Consider the following 22,641-nt stretch of genomic DNA (forward strand, 5'->3'; position numbering starts at 1 on the left):
TTATGTGAGCAACTTAAAAACTTGATTCAAGTTCAGCAAGAAAGATTCCCAGTGAGAACAAAGCCACACAAGTCACCTGCTGCGCCCTGTGGACCCTGATATAACATGAACTGTTCGGTGTAATTTCCAAACAGTGTATATGGACTTATATTATGAATCAGAGTGGATTGTAGGAAGCATCCTGGGAGGAAGGATGGTTATTGGGGAAGACGGGGTGTACAGTAGCAGAGGAAAGACGAGCAGTGGTTATAAACTGAGCCACCCTCATACAAGGTATCTTCATAGGGGATACCTCTAAGATTTTGACAGTCACCCCCCCGAGATAAAGGTTGCAGTGGACTTTCCCCAAACTCTGCAGGGTTCCTGTCTGTGACAATGACATCTTCGCAGCAGTGTGTGATATCGCTATATGTCACCATGTCACCCTGTACAGAGAGAGAGCCATCGTGTTGTGGTATGATATGACTTTAGCCACTGCATTTTATACATGGACAATGCGTGCGTTGGGAGACCAGAGGGGAGGACGTAGCAGTAGTTGAGGCAAGATATACTGAGGGCTTGAACCTGGCTGTAGGAAAGGAATGAAAAGGGTGGATCCTGGAGATGTTCAGGAAGAAAAAGCAGCAGGATTTGGATATTGTTATTTTGTATTTATTTGTATTCCTGCGGTGCCTAGGAGCCTTAGTCATGGTCCAGGGCTCCATTGTGCTAGGTGCTCTACAAATACAGAACAAAAAGATGGCTTGGATATATGGGACAAGGGAGAGAGAGGAGTCAAAAATAACTTCCAGACTGTGTGCTTGAATGCCAGGGAGGATGGCTATATTAACAAGGCATCTTTCATCCAGACGAACCAGGCTCAGAGCACAGATTGGATGGAGAGCTGCTGCTTTTCTGACAGGAATCTGATTTGTTTATTTTTCTTTCTCTGGGTCACTGAATAGTTAAGTTGGCTTGGATACCACTCCAGTCATCACTGATATGTAGCCACATCTAGGGTGGAATGCAGCAGCTATGCTATGCAACGGACAGGAAGAGTAATAATGCCATCAGAAACTCGGAGGGGAAATTTAATTCAGCAGACTATAATCAAACAGGAAGGCAGCCAGGAATTGGGATTAGCACTCCAATCTTGCAGAAATTTTTGCCTGGGATGTTTAATAACCACAGGTGGTCAAAAGATGGGAAAGATGGATGCTCCAGGAGCACAGCGCCACCCAGCACCATGTTGGGTCACTGGCTTGTGTTGGCATCTAGGGAAACTTGTCCTCACACAACTCTGCTTCCTCCAGCACACGGATTTTCCTTGGATGTCTCCCATCCAATAACAAGCATGCCCCATTCTTTTAAAGAGAGTGCTAATGAAAGCACAGCTTGAGGCATTATGGCAGGGGATGATAGCACTGCCGAATAAATGGATTTCTTCACTGAAAGGCTGTCTGGGAAAAAGAACGGTGAACCCAGTGAAGAGCTGCCCAAATCTTAACAATGGGTTCTCTCCTCACCCCACGAGGGGGGTCTTGGCCCACCCCCACCCCCCGGGACTCCTGCCCCATCCAACTCCCTGCATTCCTTGACGCCCCCCCCCAGGACCCCTGCCCCATCCACCCCCACCCCTGTCTCCTGACTGCCCTCAGAACCGGGCAGGAGGGTCTTGTGTGCCACCATAGTGGTTGCCCACCCCATCCCTAAGAGCCAGAGGCACCTGCCAGGGGGTGAGGTGGGGAGTCCCGGTGGTGCTTACCTGGGGCAGCTCCCAGGAAGCATCCGGCAGGTCCCTCTGGCTCCTGGGCGGGGGAGTGTAGCTATGGGGGAGCAGGTCCCCACTGATCACATCAAAAGTGGTGCCTTAGGCGCCGACTCCCTGGGTGCTCCGGGGCTGGAGCACCCATGGGGAATATTTGGTGGGTGCAGAGCCCCCACCGGCAGCTCCCTGCCCCACGCCCGGCCCCAGTTCACCTCACCTCCGCTCCACCTCCTACCCTGAATGCACTGCCCCGCTCTGCTTCTCCGCCCAACCCCCCTGGCTTCCCGCAAATTAGCTGTTCGGCGGGAAGCTGGGGAGGGCTGAGAAGCAGGCGGCAGCTTCCTGCTCAGGCTGAGGGTGGCGGAGGTGAGCTGGGGCGGGGAGCGATTCCCCTGCGAGGCCCCCCCCGGGTTACCTGCTGCGGCGCAGGCGGCCCGCCTCGCGCCCCCCTCACCCGAGCTCACCTCCGCCTCCCTGGGCCTAAGTGCGAAGCCGCCGCTTGCTTCTCAGCCCGCCCCAGCTTCCCGCATGAACAGCTGATTCGCGGAAAGCCGGGAAGGGGGGTGGAGAAGCAGGGCAGGGCGGCGCGTTCAGGGGAAGAGGCGGAGCGGAGGTGAGCTGGGGCCGGAGGTGGGGCGGGGAGCTGCCGGTGGGTGCTCTGCACCCACCAAATTTTCTCCTTGGGTGATCCAGCCCTGGAGCACCCATGGTGTCAGCGCCTAAGGTGCCACTTTTGGCCAGTTAAATTTAGAAGCCCTTTTAGAACCGGTTGTCCCTCGCGGAACAACCGGTTCTAAAAGGGCTTCTAAATTTAACAACCAGTTCTAGCGAACTGGTGCGAACCAGTGCCAGCTCACCGCTGGGTGAACCCCTTTGATTTGTTATCAGGGGATTAACAGTGTTTAATAATTAGGATCAGTTTGTGGGAAAGTGAAGTTGTGGGTCTGCAATTCATCTCTCTCCACTGGTGCTGGGAAGTCCTTTGGGCTGTAACAGTTTGCAGTGCTGGTTTTGGGCGGGGCCTGTTACTTATTGTCATTTTTTAAATCATTGGCAGTCGCAAGGACTGAAGTCTGTCCAGAACAAATGTGTTCCATGGACAGCAGCTATGCACGCATCTATGCAGTGCACCTCCAGCCCGAAGGGGTCATCTCCGAGGGCAAGAAGAGAGGTCAATCGCCATGGTCCATTCAGTATTTAGCCGGTCTGCTGAGACTGCTGGTTGCGATAATGCTTTCCTTTTCGCTCTTTATGGGGAAGCGAGCATAGCCCACCAGCTCCCTTCACACCTGCTACTGAGCAGATGGGAATGGCTTTTGGTCACCGCGAGCCTGGTAGCGGAGCCAACTCCAGAGCCCCATTGCCAAACCCTGATGCAGACCTGTTTTCGTCTTTATAATGCAAAGGATGCGGCTTCCTCTCCCTCCCATTTGAAGCGGCGGTGCTGATGTCAGAAAAATGCCAATAATTCTCTGTGGCACTTTCCCTGGCGTAGATACACCTCTGAAGTGAACCTGTGACATCAGCCTGGCTTTTTTATCTGAATTATGCCTCCCTGTCTGAGTTGCAGATGCCATCATTCCTGTTTCATTATCTGCCTTGCGGAGCTGCAGCCAGAATGAGTAAGAAAGGGTTGAGTCACGGGGTTGGCTCAGTTCATTTTTTGCACGTGCTGTTGTCAAAGAAGAGATGGCCTGCTGAGAGATGCCAGGTGTCCGTCACCGCAGTGAATGATATGAGAGGGAAAGAGGAAACAAAACCTACTCTCCAGAGGAAACAATTCTGCCCCCTGACTAACACCAAGAACTGTGCTGGGGATGCATCAGTTAGAAGTAACGGAGGAGGAGAAGGACCTTGAAGTATTGGTTGATCATAGGATGACTATGAGCCGCCAATGTGATGTGGCCATGAAAAAAGCTAATGCAGTCTTGGGATGCATCAGGCAAGGTATTTCCAGTAGAGATAAGGAGGTTTTAGTACCATTATACAAGGCACTGATGAGACCTCACCTGGAATACTGTGAGCAGTTCTGGTCTCCCATGTTTAAGAAGGATGAATTCAAACTGGAACAGGTACAGAGAAGGGCTACTAGGATGATCTGAGGAATGGAAAAGTTGTCTTATGAAAGGAGACTCAAGGAGCTTGGCTTGTTAAGCCTAACCAAAAGAAGGCTGAGGGGAGATATGATTGCTCTCTATGATTATATCAGAGGGATAAATACTGGAGAGGGAGAGGAATTATTTAAGCTCAGTACCAATGTGTACAAAAGAACAAATGGATATAAACTGGTCATTCGGAAGTTTAGACTTGAAATTAGACAAAGGTTTCTAACCATCAGAGGAGTGAAGTTTTGGAGTAGCCTTTCAAGGGAAGCAGTGGGGGCAAAAGATCTATCTAGCTTTAAGATTAAACTCGATAAGTTTATGGAGGAGATGGTATGATGGGATAACATGATTTTGGTAATTAATTGATCTTTAAATATTCATGGTAAATAGGCCTAATGACCTGTGATGGGATGTTAGATGGGGTAGGATCTGAGTTACCCAGGAAAGAATTTTCTGTATCATCTGGCTGGTGAATCTTGCCCATATGCTCAGGGTTTAGCTGATTGCCACATTTGGGGTCGGAAAGGAATTTTCCTCGAGGGCAGATTGGAAGAGGCCTTGGAGGTTTTTCGCCTTCCTCTGTAGCATGGGGCATGGGTCACTTGCTGGAGGCTTCTCTGCTCCTTGAAGTCTTTAAACCTCAATTTGAGGACTTCAATAGCTCAGACATAGGTGGGAGGTTTATCGCATGAGTGGGTGGGTGAGATTCTGTGGCCTGTGTTGTGCAGGAGGTCAGACTAGATGATCATAATGGTCCCTTCTGACCTTAGTATCTATGAATCTATGGTCTGAAAGCTGCTGTAAATGTGAATGAACCTAGCAGCTCTGCAGCTTCACCGTGGGTTTGACACTGATTACAAATACCAAAGAGCTTGTTGTTTGTACATTTCAGTTTTAATATGATGATTTGTTAAGCACTGATCATGTGCTTGGTCTGGTATGAGGGCCTAGGATGCAGCCATGCCTGGCCACTGAGAGCACAGGACACAGAGTACAGTCGCAGAGGCTGCCCTGGACTGCTAATGGTCTAAATGGGGTGGCCACAGCGTAGTCACTCTGCACTGGGAATGTTTAGGATTTGTTTCCCTTTTAATTTATTATACCAATTATCATTGTCTTGCTTATTCCAGGTGATAAGATGCATAATCACAGTTACATTTCCTTGTTTGCTTAGTGCTGGTGTTTTAATACTCCCAGCTGTCCTGAGAATGTCTTTCTCCTCACAGGAACTCAATGTGATTCAATGGAATTCACCTTGTTGGATGAGTGGGACTTTAAGATGCCAGTACCGTGTCTGTACTACTCTTTTAGAAGCTTGAAAGGAAGCTAATCAAGTATTTCTCCCTGACTGGACAGTGCCAGCCTCCAACTAAGTTGGTTTCCTTTTTCCTTACACTTAAAAGAGCACAAGCAAGCAATGGAACAGCCAACTTAATGGAACAAAGCAGGTTGCCTCAAGACTCCCAAGTTATACTCTGCTATAACCGGAGCAAACAAGAGTGTTTAGATCTTGCTGATTTTCCAGAATTGTCCTTAGGTATGTGTGCAGTTGAGTACCAGAAGCATCCCCAGAGCCAGCAAAGAAGAAAGCAACTCAGTGACCGATTTGAGATGAGGCTGTGGTGACCCGAGTCTCTGCTTCTCATGACTAAACCTCTCAACCATTCTGCATGACTGTTTTGAGGAACCCAACACCCTTCATATCACCTCAGCCGTAGCTGGGAAGGAAATTGAAATTGACATAGATAGGCCCAAAACAGGGATAACACTTTGAGACACGACACGTTCCTCATGCCTGACTCTCCTTCTCCAAACCAGGACTAACTAAAGAATCCCATCAGTGAAGCCTAAGCAAACATCTGGGCGTAACAGGGAAAGAACAGGTACAGAAGCCACTTTGTTCCCGCCATTCAAGGTGAAATACAAGTCATTTGTACACCCCTGTTCCATCTGGTAATGTCTCTTTAAATGTCTCCCAGTCCACCAACTCAGATATGTCTGCCTGCTGTTAACCATGCCCTTGCATTCTGCCATTCCAGATACTGCTGTGATGGGAGCCTTCTAGATATCTAGATAGATATGGCCCTGCTCCAAGTTAAGGCTCCACAGGTTGGGCTTCTCTACTGTTTGATCCTATTGCTCAGCTGAGCAGAGCAAAACCTCTTTGCTCTATCCACTGCTCATCTCCCAGGCACATCAAACTTGCTCACATTCAGAATAAGCAGAAACTCTAACCTGGCAGAAGGAGCTGTCTTCTCTGCAGTGCTCCACTTCCTGGTGTAGACATGGTGTGTCACCTTTATGGACCTCTTCTCCTTTCTTGTGGATGCCCAAGTTCCCTGTTTTCTTCATTCCCTTAGCTTCTTAAATGGATGTCTTCTCAATATCATGGTCCTAGGGTCCTCTGCATAACCTTCACCCCCTTCTCAGGGTGGTGAAAATGAGCTAAGCTGAAAACCCCATATCATGTGTATTCAGATGCCTTTATTTCTGTAACCAGGCTCGTTTCAGCCCAGTGTCTCTTATCTCCCAACTTGTAAGTACTTCTCTTCATATTTGAATAAAGTGCAGTGGCATTTGTGCCGGGGAAGTTAACAAGAGTCTCTAGACACCCTGTTTAGGCAGTCAGCTTCTGCTACTGAAGTGGTCGCTTGTGTCCATCAAGGCTTGTTGTAAGTAAAACCCATCTAGTTGGAGGCTGACCTTATCCACTGGAGAAACACTATTTACAGGTAAGAAAAACTAAAACTGTTTATCTTCCACTTTCTTCTGGCAAACTTTGATCCCTCTCTCGCTTCTGACATTGGGCCTCTGAGGAAGTTTGAACTTAAAAGGGACAGTGTCCCATTTTAAATTTTAGACCTACATTATTAAAACGTAAAGAACTTAACTGATACAATTTGCTTTTTGCTGATTTACAGTGTTTAAGGCTTGATTCTGCACCACTGAAGCACATGAGAATTTTGACTTTGCTTCATAAAGTTCAGAGCATTTCACTGTTAATCTCTGAGGCCAGTGCCACAGAGCTACGCATGCTCCAAGGCCTTGTCTGCACTAAAGAAATGTGCTTTGCGTAGCCCTCGTGTACCTGTTTTAAAGGTCTGATTCCATCTCAATAAAAAAGGCCTTGTCTGTCCTATGTGTTTGTGTTCAAACTGTGATATATCAGATTGTATAAACCTACATTGATGCAGTGAGTATGGTCTAATGGCTAAAGTTATATAGTAAGCGTTCTCTTTCTAGCTGAGTAACCTTGTGAGAAGTCACCATCTATCTGTGCTTCACTTTTCCCACCTGTAAAATGGTGCTACTAATGCTTATCTATCTCACAGGAGTATTGTAAGACAGAATTAATTACAGGGTCTGTAAAGTACTTTGAGAAACTCAGATGGAAGATGCTCTGTAAGTGCATAATATTAATTTATTATAATCTTTCCAAATTGTCCCTCAGCATCCTTAAGGAGTGGGATTGGACAATTTCAAAGGAAAACTTTTTTCATCCCTAACCATTTTCTTTAGAGCCCAAAGTGAAAGCTGTTTCTACCAACTGCCATCGCTGTCACCATCTGGAAAATCACATTTTCTGAAGCTTTCCTCCTCTTTATCAGCTGTAACTAAAGCTATAAAATGGGAAGATGTCCTTGCTTTAATTAACATCCCTGTAGTTCAAAAGCTGATCTTAGTAATGAGAGGCAATTATAGCCTTTATTGAGGGATAGTCAGGTGGAACAAATCCAGCATCCATCTATGGGAGGCATTTATTCCCCCAGGAAATTTGGAAGCTGCTCATTGTAAAGAGCTGAAAACAAGGTCTGGTACAACAGGTGAATCAATTTGTTCTTTTTGTAATCTTAAAAATAACTTGTTTCTATTTTTTCTTTTGCAGAGTTGTTTTTATATCACCATCCAGCTGCCAGCAAGTAGCAGTTGAGTTAAGAAAGGTTGTTACTGGCTCTTTGAAGATGTAGGTTTCAGAGTAGCAGCCGTGTTAGTCTGTATTCGCCAAAAGAAAAGGAGTACTGGTGGCACCTTAGAGACTAACAAATTTATTAGAGCATAAGCTTTCGTGAGCTACAGCTCACTTCATCCGAATGCATCCGATGAAGTGAGCTGTAGCTCACGAAAGCTTATGCTCTAATAAATTTGTTAGTCTCTAAGGTGCCACCAGTACTCCTTTTCTTTTTGAAGATGTAGTTTCTGGTTTTTTGTTTCTTTTTCTAGACCAGTGTTTCTTTCTACTTTGCATGGGATTCAGTACTGAGTTCTGGTGAAAGTGCATTAATAGATCATTGTATCCATAGCCAAGTGCAGGACAATTTACTACTGTTACCTGCAGCAGTGTACCTAATTGACTGCTAGTTGCAATTCATACTGTGCACATTGCAAATGGGTAGTTTTTGGGCCAAGAGGCTGGCTGAAAATCGAGTAGGGCTGCAATATTGACTGGGGAAATGTGAAAAGAAATTCACTCCTATGTGGGGGGCCAAGAGACCATCTACATTCCACTTTAAATCCTATTTCGAGGACTTAAGTGGAAAATAGGTGGTGAGTAAGACCTTGTGCAATCTCTCTGCATGGGAGTGAATTCCACACTGAGAGATTAAATTCAGTGTGGATAAGTATCTAAAAGTTGAGACCTTTATCCCACCCTCCTGTGTGTGTCTTGCACTGGCAAAGAGATGGATTAGATGGCTCACTAAGTCATGACCATCTATAGACCTGATTCTCCACTCCAGCTTTACACCTGTGTATCTCCATTGATTCTAGAAGAGTCATATTCCCCAAAATAATGGAGTGGGGAATAGGACACTTAGATTCTGTGAAACCTCTTAGGACTGCAAAACTGGACAAGAATTCTTGCAAGAACTTTCTCTCTTGAGGTATTTTTAGAGCCCTGCAAAACTGCGGATATCTGCTTTATATCCACGGATATCCGCGCACTTTGTTTGCAGATTGCAGATCGGGTGCAGATACAAATTTTGTATCCGCGCAGGGATCTAGGTATTTTCACACTCCCACTCCTAGCAGGTAGTACAGATTTGTACAACAATGTGGGGTGAAAAAGTTAGGTCACATTGGTTTGGGTGAAGGTTTGGGTAGGTTCTCACTCAATGCAAACCAGTTCTTATATCCCTACTAATATAACATGAATCATACCACATACCCGGTCCTGGACTACCTAAGTCACCTGATATAGTTAATAGTTCCAAGCATTTCTAGTAATTGTAGAAGGAGCTGAGTCAATTGTGCATTCCTCTGTAATTAAAAATAGTGTAAGCCTTAACCCTCCCCTCAAAACCCTACAATCTTCCAGCAATGAGTGTCTGTCACAAGGTCCCTAGGAGAAGCTTGTTAAAATTCCACCACCAAACTGGAGAGAGGTTTGGGATGGTATCTCTATCTCTGATGGTTCTCTGGATACTGCTGAATCACTCCTGCCAGAGAATACTTACCTTTGAGGTCATCAAAATCCCCTGCCTTTGCAATAGACCACATTCCAATGACAGGTATCAGGTGTGTTTTGGATTTTTTTAAATGCCCCAGTGAAGACATCCACTTCCAGTTATGGAGGTTGAATGTTATGCTATACAGCATAGTAAATCCTTCAGGAAGTAAGTGAAACTTCTCCAGCAAATGAACTCTGTATATAATTTTGTTTGCCATTAAGCAGTGTTGCCACCCTTCTTGCTTGCTTACAAGGACAAGGCTTTTATTTAAATTGGAACACAACAAAATAGATTCTTCACTTCCTCATCCCATCTTTTCCTCAGGCACATGCACATCTTAGGTTTTCGCTGGCTTTGGGAGCCCCCTGTTACAAGAGGGGCAGTTCATCATGGCAGTGTTCTCAGGAACTCCCAAGCTGAACTCTTCCACTGCTGCGGCAGCAAAGAAGTTCTTATTAAAGTAGGAGCCACTTGTGCCTTCCAAAGACTTTGAAAGAGGTGGCTTTGACTTCTCCATTGAGGAGAGTATTCTGCCTGGGGAAGACTTGGGGGGTGACAGGGTGTTTGAGTTATTTTTGTTGGTGATTTGCGCTGCTGGTATGATGAGGAAGTTTTAGGAATTACCCCTCCGTGCTGACTCTCCTGTCTTTTCCTTTCCTTCTCCAGGTTATGGACATGCTGCCCCAGGGACAGATGCCGGGAAAGCCTTTTGTATGTTCTATGCTGTCCTGGGGATCCCACTGACACTGGTCATGTTCCAGAGCCTCGGCGAGCGCATGAACACCTTTGTCAAGTACCTCCTGAAACGGATCAAAAAGTGCTGTGGGATGAGGAGCACTGATGTCTCCATGGAAAACATGGTCACTGTGGGTTTCTTCTCCTGCATGGGAACCCTCTGCATTGGAGCAGCAGCTTTTTCCCAATATGAGGAGTGGAGCTTTTTCCATGCTTACTATTACTGCTTTATAACATTGACTACGATAGGGTTTGGCGACTATGTGGCCCTGCAGACCAAAGGGGCCCTCCAAAAGAAGCCACTCTATGTGGCTTTTAGCTTTATGTACATTCTAGTGGGGTTGACAGTCATTGGGGCATTTCTAAATCTGGTTGTTCTCAGGTTCTTAACCATGAACAGTGAGGACGAGAGACGGGATGCCGAGGAGCGGGCATCCCTGGCAGGGAACCGCAACAGCATGATTATCCACATCCAAGAGGACAGCCAGCACGTTCGGCCACGGTACAAGGCCGAAGTAACAGACCTTCAGTCGGTTTGTTCCTGCATGTGTTACAGGTCCCATGAGTACACCAGCAGGATGGTGTCGCACCAAAATTCGTTCAGCTCCAAGCTGAATCCTCAGTACTTTCACTCCATCTCTTACAAGATAGAAGAGATCTCACCAAGCACATTAAAAAACAGCCTTTTCCCATCTCCGGTTAGCTCCATCTCACCTGGATTGCACAGCTTTACAGATAACCACAGGCTGATGAAAAGGCGAAAGTCCATTTAAAGTGATTTGTCTTCTTTTGCTTTACTTGTTTCCCCCAATTACCTTTTTTGTTTCTTGAGTGAGACGGAGTGAGGCCAAAGGGAATAGAAAAAGCCAGTCCTCCTCTGAGACTCAGCTCTTGAGCATGAAGCATGGATTATTACTGTTCCAGAAAAGTATGCCTTACATTACCCCCTCGGTGGATTTCAGAGAATTTGAGCTGACATGAAGTGGGTACCAAATCCAAAGTTGCACACAAAAGCTGGGAGCCTTCATGTGCCACTGGCACTCCTGACCTAATAAACTATTTTCCTCTCAAGCAGGTCGCTGTGTGTGTGTGCGCGTGTGTGTTGAGTGCGTGTATGTGCAATTCCACAATTAGTGCCATGTGACAAAATGCATCAGGTATTAATTTTTTTTCCCTTGAAGCAATTGTGTTGCAGCCTGCTTTTAACGTTTAGACTGCTTCCAAAAGAATAGGGGACGGGGGAGCCAATTTGTTTTGTTTTTGCCAACTCAAGCATGTGTCATAAGCAGTCAATATACCAGGTGTATCATGATAAATTTTTGAATGCTAGATTTTAGATTGTATTAACATAAAAAAAGAGACAGGAAAAGATGGATCATTTTAGCTTGCCAGTTCAAAATTAAAAATAAAATAAAATAAAAATAAAGCATGCACTTTGTAAAACTGGTATGCATTATAAAAAAACACAAGAAAAACTAGCAATGGAATTAATAATCAAAAGCAAATAATATCATTGATTTAACTACATTTACTTTCACCATTTGCTATTGATCCAACAATTTGTTGTGCAAGTAGAATTTTTTAAGAGAAATTGGGGAAATTGTTGGAACTATAGAGTTTCTTTTTGTTACTTTGCTCTAATTTATAAAATTTATTATTATTATGAAGGCGATTATTTTATTTTATTTTTTTGTGCAGCAACTACTTGCATGAATAGGAATTATATTTTTTGAACTGCTTGGATGAGGATGGGTATAAATAGGCGGATGTATATTTTTTCCTATATAATAGTGACAAGGCATTCCTTGTTTTAAATAAATAAAAACATAATGAAGATTGTCTCTAAATGCTTTTGATTTGTAAATAGTGGAAAGCCTTTGTTGGTCTCAGGAAGAATTCAAGGAACAGTATCTTGATGGTTTTTGGCCTACTGGGAACTTGCAGTAGTAGATATGGTCTTGCTTTTTGGCTAGTCTGAAAGGCATAAGTATGTGCCTGCATGTGGCAAGAACAATTGCACTCTGGTGTTTTGAAGGGTTAAACTGGGAACAGATTTCATTAGCCTGATGGAGTGAAGGCTGATGATATCACTAAGTGAAATTTTTCCTTTGGGATCATTTGCCACCCAGCTAATGATCTGAACCAAACTGACTTTACAGAACCATATTCTAGGTCCTGGTCCAACTCCCATTGATGGTAGTGGAAGTTTGTAATGATGAATGCAAGCAGGATCTGGTCCACTGGGAGTTTTGTCTTCGTGTTCAATGGAGGCAGGATCGGGACCCATATCAGGGTACAGTGGTGTGGCTGAATTAATAATCTTACTTTTTAAAATGCCTTCAGGGTTAAAGTACAAAAAAGCATTATCTATCTGGCACAAACCATCTCTCTTGCTTATTACACTCGTATATACTTTCCGTATAAAAGCAATAATCCCCCATATATAGTTCTAAGTGTACCTGGATAATACGTTTTCTCAAATTCATGCAAACCTCCATTTCAGATCTGACCTCAACAGCTGGGTGCACATATGGGATGTTGACTGCCTTCCTACGGTTTATTTGTCAGGGGCATTAATGGGCAGAAGATAGTAATGACCTCTACTTTCAACTCTCTTCTTCTGGCTTTTATCATTCAGCAAAGTCAAAGTCTGTAATTTCAGTATGCTATAACACACAAGTATCCACAACTTTGAAAGCTTTCTATGACTTCCTCTTCTGAGAATTTCTGCTAAATCTTGCTGGTATTCCACATTAAAACCTCCAATAACATGTGTGAAACATTAAACTAGAGTTCTGAGTGACCATGAACTGAAATGAACATTTTAGCCTAATTTATGGGAAATACGTTTTTATCTAGTGTTAATGGGTACTGTGGGTACATAATTAACATGCCTATTAGTGACATGCTCTATGCACCCAATAGACTCTAAGGCTTATGATGATGTTAGAAGCTTTGAAACCAGTGGACATTTGGAAAGCAGTCTTAACATTCTGTGACCCACCTCTATGATAACCAATTAGATATCTCTTTCAAGACATGTAATCTATTGGTCTTCTGAGACTCACTGTTACATATGTTTTTGTTTGTGATGCTATTCTAAGAGCCGCCCAAAAGTGAAAATGATTGTGGTCCTCTTCTGTTACTAAGGAATAATCTGTATGTACAAAATATGCATATCTGATAAATATAGGAATCCAAGAAAATCAACAAAAGGTTTGGTTTCACAAAGCTCTGAACATTCAAATTCTGCTTGCCTTTGGGGGGAGAATTTGGCTTGGAGAACTTTTTTCAAAAACTTGAAAAGCTTTTACAAATGTTGGATTTTTTTTATTAAGGGAAAAAATCTCTTTTCTCACCAAATGGAACTAAGTTGTCAAAAGTTCTTCAAGGTTTTGAATTATAGAAGTTCAATGTTGTAATGTGTTCTAACCGAGAAGTTATAGATTCTCCCATCTGAAGCTAGACAAATTCAGATGAGAAATAAAGTACACATTTTTAACAGTGAGGGGAATTAACCATTGGAACAGCTTACCTAGGGAAGTGATGCATTCTTCATCATTTGAAGTCTTTATATCAAGACTGTCTTTTTAAAAGACATGCTACAGCTCAACCAGAAGTTATTGTTTTGGTCCAGGAATTACTGGGTCAAATTCCTATGGCCTGTGTGATGAAAGAGGACGGACTAGATAATTATAACACTCCTTTTTAACCTTAGATCTCTGAATGTAAAGAGAGAGTGTGTTGTCTTGTGGGACACCATTTAGACAGAAGGTGTCTATGTGCCTTAGGATATGTTTTTCTGCCTGAAAGATCCGTAAATCTGTCCAAAATCTTTCTGGTATTCTTATCTTAAATATGATCTTCATGTCTCTTTGTTTACATTTTGAAACCAGTCCCTTATATAAAATCTTTCTAAGACCCCTTTTGTACGAGCACTCATAGTATAGTTAGCTGAATTCTCTTGTCTGTATGTTCATCCCCTTCTTGAACTAGATGAAAATGTAGGCATGTGTTTTGCGGTACACTCTCTGATACTGGGTGACAAAAAATGCTTTGGGTAGAGAAAGCAGGGGACAATTGAAGGAGGCAGTCCCAGAATCAAGCAGTAAATGTGAAGCCTTGGGGATATAGCTGCTCCTATGCCTCTTTCTGTGGGGGAAAGGGAGATATGGCTGGGGCATAAAAATGTCTAGGTGATTTTCTGGTTGTTGCTGGTAGCTGACACCACTTAGGGCAGTCCACACATGGCTAAGTCTGCCTAGAGACCAGGCCAGTGTATATTGGTGTAGACTAAAGGGATGCATGAAGGTAGTTTAAAGCTACCTTGGCACTATGCTTCCTTGATCTGTGGCAAATGCTCTTGAATTGCAGCTCAAATGCTGGGTCTTTTTGTAAACATATTTCAGCCCATGGGTTATAGTCACACGCTGTTTGTTGCACATCTATTTTTAATTCTTCACGATTAGTTATTTATGGAGATGGAGAGGTAATAATTGATGACTTGAAGAAGGCTGAGGTGTTTAATACCTATTCTGCTTCAGTCTTTGCTAAAAAAGGTTAACGATGGCCAGATACTCAGCACAATGAATATTGACAACAAGGGGGAAGGAGTGCAAGCCAAAATAGGGAACAACAGGTTACAGAATATTTAGATAAGTAGGATGTATTCAATCCAGCAGGGCCTGATGGAACTCATTTTAGGGCACTTAAGGAACTAGCTGAAGCAATCTCGGAACCATAGCAATTATCTTTGAGAACTCATGGAGGAGAGTGAGGTCCCAGAGGATTGGAGAAGGGCAAACATAGTACCTGTCTTTAAAAAGATAAACAAGGAGGACCTGGGGAATTATAGACCAGTCAGCCTAACTTCGATACCTGGAAAGGTACTGGAACAAATTATTAAACAATCAGTTTGTAAGCATCTAGAGGATAATAAGATTATAAGGAATGGCCAGCCTGGATTTGTCAAGAACAAATCAGGCCAAACCAACCCAATTTTCTTCTGTGACAGGGTTACTGGTCTGGTGGATGGGGGGAAGCAGTAGAAGTGATATATCTTGATTTTAGTAATGCATTTGATTCAGTCCACATGACATTCTCATAAGCAAACTAAGGAAATGTGGTCCAGATAAAATTACTGTAAGGTAGGTTTGCAAATGGTTGAAAGACCATATTCAAAGAGTAGTTATCAATGGTTTGTAATGGGCTTAATCTGCAGCAAGGGAGATTTAGGTTAGATATTAGGAAAACTTTTCTAACTATAAGGGAATAGATTTGCAAAGAAGGTGGTGGAATCCCAATTATTGGAGGTTTTTATGAACAGTTGGAGAAACACCTCTCAGGGATGGTCTAGGTTTACTTGGTCTTGTCTCAGGAGAGGAGGTTGGACTTAATGTTTTATTTAAGTCCCTTCCAGCCCTAGATTTCTATGATTCTATGGTACATGGTTGATCGCCCAAATGACATGGTGTCGTTTCTGTTCCTTGATTGGTTGACTGAACATTTTGTAAAGTGGATGGGGAAGAATCAAAGTGACGGCTGCCCAAACACTTCCAGCATAAATCATCTTGGACCATTTGCTTTGTGACCATTCTCACACAGAAAAACTCACTTGTACGAACATCTGCAGACAAACAATAATAACAATAAAACCATAACAATGAAATCTAATTAAAATACCCTTTGTAATGCTTTTTCCCATATTTGTCCAGCTTTGTATGTAGAATTTAGAAGTGGAATGAACAAAGCACTAGAGGAAACATTATATGGAACTCAATCATACACAAAAAAGCCAAATCCTGCTTGCCTGACTCCCAGGAGAATTCACATTGACTTCAGTGGGGGATTAATCATAACATTCACCCTGTAAAGGGGGATGGACAGATCTGATGTGTCTTTTCCATCTCTGGCTCTCTGGTTTCTATATAAACTCTTGCTTGTTTCTGTGTCACTCTATTTTTCATTGTACGGAATCTTTTGTTTGAGCTACATTTCTTGAGCTAAATCTTTTTTTTTTTGCTTCCTAGATTTTTGTTTTATTTTGAAAGAAACAAAACCAATAGTTTTATCCTCCCACCCTTGAAATCACTGTATGGAAAGCTCTGATTGGGTACAGGCATTCAGTAGTGGAGTTAATTATAACAAGAATTCATAATGCTCAAAGTAACTAAACATTGTCTTCACAATACATAGAGACTTGCAGGATCATTTTGCAATGCATTCTTATTTTCAGGTGCCTCTTTTCCCCCACTCCTCCACATTATTAAGCATTAGAAATAATAATAAATCAGATTAGTCTATTTATGTCACACCAATGTGATCTTTATCAAAACAACACCATTTTAGCTCCCCACAGTTGACTTTGATTTTTTTCTCTTTGATGATAATATGTAATATGAGAGGATAATAGAGTTGTTATATAATCTGTTTGATCAGTGCAGGCCTGAAATAGCTTTGACTGAGTATGCTGTGATATGGAAATGAGAGAGGAAACTTAACAGAACGGTGCAGGCATAACTCTCCGCTTAGTCTTTATTACTATGTAAGAATTGCACTGGCTGATCTAACCGGGGCTGCTTCGCTAGAACGTTGTTTGTGAGGTTTGCAGAGATGCCCACAGTGGAGTGTTTTTAAGGAGATGCCTATGGAAGGCAACTTTGGATGTAACTTCAAGACTCTGAAATAGCCTTTAGGTTATTAACAAATGGGAAAGATGAATATTAAACCTAAGGGAAGGACTTTCTTCTGCATGGACTCCTCTGCGACAGATAATTTAGAACTGAATACATTCAAATAAAAGGAAAGGGACCAAGTTAATCTACTATATTGTAGGTCATCTGGTTAGTTGTCCTAGTACTTCAATTGAAAGAACACTGAGATAGGAACCAACAACCCTAAGAATTAGGTCTCAGCCAGGGAATTCATCTTTGCTCTGAAAGATTTGAAAGGGTTTTGTCCCTGCCGGTATAAAAAAGGCATCATCAGGTGCTAAAAGCTGGAACGTGCCAATCAGTGGAGCTAGAGCCGGAGAAGGGAAATGATTTGGTCTGTGGAGGCCGGAGAGAGGAATGATGATGGAAATAGCCAATAATAGAGGTTTATGGCCTGATTTTACTTTGTGTAATATTCCTGTTAATATCAGAGTCTAATTAAAACATACCTTTAAAGCCTTTACTGGGGGAAGTCGGAACAGAGAGATGTGCTGGAATGTCTCCATTACTAATGGCCTTTTTAATGCATATTTTAATGAGAGGCTATTATTAACTGGAATAGTACCCAAATTACAATCAGAACCACAGTGTTACTAATTTTGCAACTAAGGGTGCATAATATTTCCAGAATCAGAAAAGAAAGGTTGCCCGTCATTACGTGCCTGCCATCCAACTTTAATATCCAACTTCATTTTAGAAAACTCAGCTAGATAAACTGTATGGAAAGCATTAGCCAACATCAGGATACATGAAGGGCAAAACAGATAGCATGACACTAGACAGAGAGATAGATTACAGTTGGCATGCACGCTGGGACCCTGTTCCTATTTAATCACAACTTAGAGGCTGAAGTAGAGCCCCCACAAACTGATCTTACTCCTTGCTGGACTGTAACCAGGATGGCAGAGGAATTTGCATCTGAATAAGTATCAACAAGGCAAAAATAAACAAAGATCTCAAGCATGCAACTTGAGCACAAATATAATTTCCATGTGAAATCCCAATGCAGTGGTTCTGAGGACAGCAGTTGTGTGTTTTGCCTCACATAAGGCCCAGTTCTGTGAGGTGTCCTCTATGCGGCACCTTCCAGAGCTAACCCCCATCCCTGGTATAATCTTTTTAACGTGACCAGGAAGGAATATAGCCCAGAGTTGGTCTGTTTCTGTTAGAACCAGATGTAACCTGGTTAACATTATCTTCCTCTCCACAATGACAGCCTCCTCACCCCAAATTGGGGATTGAATTCTGGGACAGAGGCCAGCCTGGAGGCTCAGGGTCTCCTTTAGGAACTGCACTGCTGTAGAGGGCCCAAGATGGTAGACAAGGAGCGTCATGGAAGATCAGGATCTCCGCATGGGATGGCCTGGACCATTTCAGATCTGTTGAGATGCTTGGGTTTTGATGGCCATACTTTTTGTCTACTTTGTGGGATGCAGACCCTACCCTACAATGAGCCATTTCAGTGGTAGCTCCTGAGGGGGGAATTTGCTGAGCTTCCTGTTCCCTATTGCGTTTTTTCCTGCATATAGAAGAATCTTTTCTATAGAAAGTAGGGATTGAACAGATACTGAATCATCTATTCCATCCCTTTACCACTGCAGCATTGTTCTTTCAAGTATATTATACTACTGTATATTGTTGTTCTGATCCTATATCCCTAACTGAGGCTGTAGCTCACTAAAGAACCTAAGTACACGAATTCAATGGGGCTTGAGTGCTTTGCTGAACTGGGGTCTGAAGCACTGTGACATCCCATTGAGGTCAGTGGGAGTTTTTCCTCTGCATGGTTTATCCCTGAAGGCCCTAATTGCCCTGGAAACATTGCTCTGTTGTTCCTTTCCAAAGATGTAAATACACATTTGTTTCTCCAAAATTGCTGAGAAATCTAATGAAAGTTGTATATTTATATAGACTTCTGAGTGACTCGTGTGTACAAGTCTGCACTTCTTTGGAGAAGTTGCGGTGTGAAATTTGAATTTAGCAAATTGAATATCTGATTCTGATTACACTTATACAGGTAACTCCACTTGTTTCAGCTAAATTACTCCTAATTGGCAAAGGAGTTAGAGAGGCCAGAATCAGTCCCTGAAATGTATAAGGTTTGGATTTGGACATGCTATAGTTGGTGCTGATGTTGCTAAGTAGACATTTGGGAAAGCAGGAGTAATTTCACTTAAGTAAATGGAGTTATACTGGTGTAAAAAAGAGAGGAATCTGACCCAATATCCCTAATTTTAATCTCACAATTGTTTTCCACTAGAGTAACCCAGATGATTTGAATACAATTCCGTTAATCCTGATTAACACCAGTGTTAGCAAGATCAGAATGTGGCTCAATCTCTATACACCATTGTATAATAATATATACAACTAATGCTTCACATTACACAGTCCTTCCTGACCACTATAATGATGGCAACAGCACTATAGAAAGTCCTAAAGAAAACTAAACAGTCCAATTGTACAACGTGTGCTGCAGTGTTTTTGCTTTATAATCCTGGAATCCTGGCAACAAATCTGTCTGGCTAATTTTAGGATGGCAAAATTATCCCTGGAGCCTCAATCTCCAGTCATCTCTCCTTCTGCAGATGTGACAGATGAATATTGTAATTAACAAAAATCCCAGTGTGTTTCATTTTTACTTAATTTTCTTGTCAGCCTTCTTCCACCTTGCATCCTGACCATGTATGGATCACCGCCACACATCAACACCCACAGCAAATTAAAAAAAATTAATGGTATCGTTGTGTTGATAATTAATATTCGCAGTTCCAAGCTGTGTTGTCTGGGCTCACTTTGAGAAATGCAGAACAAACAGCAGCGCGATAGAATTTATCATCGCTTGCTAATTCACAAGTGGATCTAAGCAAGCATAATAATTGAAACCATGCTCCTTAATGCATCTTTTTCATGCGCCAGTTCTGTTGCTGCTGGTCTGGCTTTGATAAATTGTTTATCCGGCATGTGACAAAGCTTGCAGTCATTCCTCCACCCAGACCATTGTATCTGGGGCTGAGGTGGGGAGGAACAACAAAGGGTCCATTTTACAGAAAGTGTCCCTCTTTGGCTTTCTCTGTGCACAGCATCCTTGTCTACCTCTGCACTAATTCATTAGCTTGCCATTTAACAGAAGCATATTAACAACCAGGATCATTGCATGCTGTACTTTCCCCCATTACGTATTAATGAAGAGTATTATATTACAGAAAAGCACACTGGGGAAGGAAATGTTCCACTCTAATTGTTACTGGCAAAAGAAATATATAGATTGATTAAAAACCAAAACAAGGGAATCAAACAGGAAATGCAGTTTGCACAAACCTGTCTGTGTGCCGCCTACTTACACTTTGATTAGATGCGATTTGTAGGCCCAGAGGACAAGATATTTTAGTCTGTGCCTTTGGTAGAGGAGCTTGTAGAGGGAGGGGAGTGAAAGCAGCAAATAGGTGGGTAGGAGGCGGATAGAACCTTGGCTCTATTCCTCCCCCGAAATGCAGGAGTTGGCATGGGGAGTGTTGGCATCTACAGTGCAGACAACCCTGGGAACAAGCAAGGTGGAAATTGTGTCTCAGAGAGAGACATTCCCTGCCCAGCCCTTGGGATGGTGCGGCTATACAGTGCTCCATTCACAGGCTTTGTGGCAAAGTCACAATCTACCCCGAGCCTAGAATATCTGTATTCCTCAAAAAGGGACAGATGCTGCTGGATGTGACCTCATGTGTTATGCCACTGGAGGGAGTAGGACTACTTATCCACTAAAGTGCTCCTCATCCTGAGTTTGGGGGAGGGGAGCTGCCCAGAATTCGGTACACAATGATCTTCATTTTTGATACATTTGGATTTTTCAACTGTACAACAATAATCAAAATTGACCTTTACAGAGGCTAATTAATCAGATAATGGCATTTAATTAGGTTAGCTGTAATAAAATGGGTGAGTGTATTGTGCCTCCCAGAGACTGATGTCCCAACTAGGCTAAATATTCTTCCAGGGCCTGCTTGAGAATAAGGAGGGCATAGTTGGAGATGGGATTGAACCCGGGCCGACCTGTTTTCAGGAATCATCCCATCGACTTCAATCCCACTGCTCATGGGAGTAAAGTGAGCAGGGTTTGGCCCCTGTCCTGTATCATGAACAGGAAAGAGAAAGAAGAGTTCTTCTAAAAAGTAGAACTCAAACCAGCATGTGTACTGGTCAGGGACAGGGCCTTCATTCCAGCTCTCTGGTTTTGCCTGTGTGTACGTTTCTTTTGAATTGTCCAATAGATTTCCTAAGTGAAGCACTCAGATACGAAAGTGATGAGGGTGGCATGAGAACCTATACAGAATGTAGCAGAATTGTTGGCGCATCAGAGGTTGCCATGAACCATACATCAAAATGCAGATGGATTAATGCTAGATTCTTATATTCTTAGCATATGAGTGACCCTAATGTGGGGTCCCACAGTATGGTGCTACTCATTGCAAATAAATCGACTTACAGGTACATTACTGACTGAATGTTACTGTTCCATATAAACAATTGCTGTGGTTGCTAGGTTGACGTTAGTTAGTTGTCAGTGTGAGTGGAGATGGTCTACACAATCATGAATGGGAGAGGTGAGCCAAGAGACAGACAGTTATTCAGAGGTGATCAATGCTATGAAACAGTTTGAGAACCCCTGCTCCCGTAGATGGCTTTACTGGAAATCCACTGCCAGTGTACAGGCACCACCCTGCAGACCTTAAGATTGGTTAGTCCCATTGAAGTTATTGGGGTTTTTAGGTGCATGAGGACTGCTGGATTGGACCGTATAAGAGAAAGATAATCATTATATAGAATGCATCCTATCTAGCACCATACTCCTCTTTACCAAATACCCAACAAACTCAAATAATTAGAGGCTTGCTGGTTCTTCAGAAAACAAACACAATTTGTTTTTGCTTTTTAGAATGTTCATAATTTGCTATTTAACCAATAATCCAGATGCTTCTCTTTGCGAGTGTGGGGTTAACTGTGGAAATGAACAATATAAGTTTATTCTTGTATAATCTTTTTCTTCTTGCCTCTTCCAGATGCTTTTTAAGATTCTTTTGTCTGGTTATTGTTATCAAGGAATATTTGATGAAAATGTTTGATCTTAGTGATATGAGTGCAAAGAAACTAATAATTTGGAGCCAAAATGGTCAATATGGGAGATAATGAGAAATCAAATTGTCAGATTGTTTCCAGCAGGCCAAAAAAATGTGGATACTGTCTCTTTAAGGTGCAATTTCTTACTTCAACAAACTGTTTATCTATGAGAAACAGGGATAAAAGTGTTCAATTTGTGACCCAAGGAGAAATTTTTGGATTTCTTCCAAACACACATACATGAAGAAATTGAATTGTGGACTCTACTTGGGAAACTGAGCTTTTGTGCTCAAACAGGAGCGCTTGTGTGTTTGTGTGTGTGTGTTGCCGCTGTGTCTCTTTTGGATCTCTAGACACTTTTTGGGTACATTTTAGTACTTTTTTGGAATGTGCATAGGAGGACTTAGTGATGGTATTTTGGCGGCATTCTAAAGGCTCTTGACAGTTTGAGATAGCATTTAAGATAAGTTTCTCCACTGGTTGGTAAACTTCATGTGCAGTGCACAGAGAATCAAGAGTAGAGTGTGGACACTAAGAAACAGGAGCACTCTTCTCAACTGGCTGTGTCTTGTACTGAACCTTTACCTCCAGGAAGCTGTCTTGTCTGAGTCAATGATCAGGCCTAATCTAAGACTTTTAATTTCACAATGGTTGTTGAGCTGGCCCTAGCGATGGAGATAGAGGAGGTCACAAGCATCAAGTAATGGAGTTAAGCCAGTGATAACCTGATTACAGAGAACCAAATTAAAGCATTTTAATCTTTTGTGGGTTTTTTTCTTTTC

General features: G+C 42.7%; 1 protein-coding gene across 1 annotated transcript; it reads left to right on the forward strand.

Annotated features, from left to right (window-relative positions):
• Window positions 1-7,566: 7,566 nt before the first annotated feature.
• On the forward strand, window positions 7,567-11,870 carry KCNK9 (potassium two pore domain channel subfamily K member 9). The gene is made up of 2 exons (XM_043507304.1): window positions 7,567-7,676; window positions 9,966-11,870. The coding sequence occupies exon 2, from the start codon at window positions 10,013-10,015 to the stop codon at window positions 10,805-10,807; it is 795 nt and encodes a 264-aa protein (XP_043363239.1). The 5' UTR covers window positions 7,567-7,676; window positions 9,966-10,012; the 3' UTR covers window positions 10,808-11,870.
• Window positions 11,871-22,641: the final 10,771 nt, after the last annotated feature.

This window comes from Dermochelys coriacea, chromosome 2 (genome assembly GCF_009764565.3).
Source record: "Dermochelys coriacea isolate rDerCor1 chromosome 2, rDerCor1.pri.v4, whole genome shotgun sequence".
NCBI classification, from domain to species: domain Eukaryota; kingdom Metazoa; phylum Chordata; order Testudines; family Dermochelyidae; genus Dermochelys; species Dermochelys coriacea.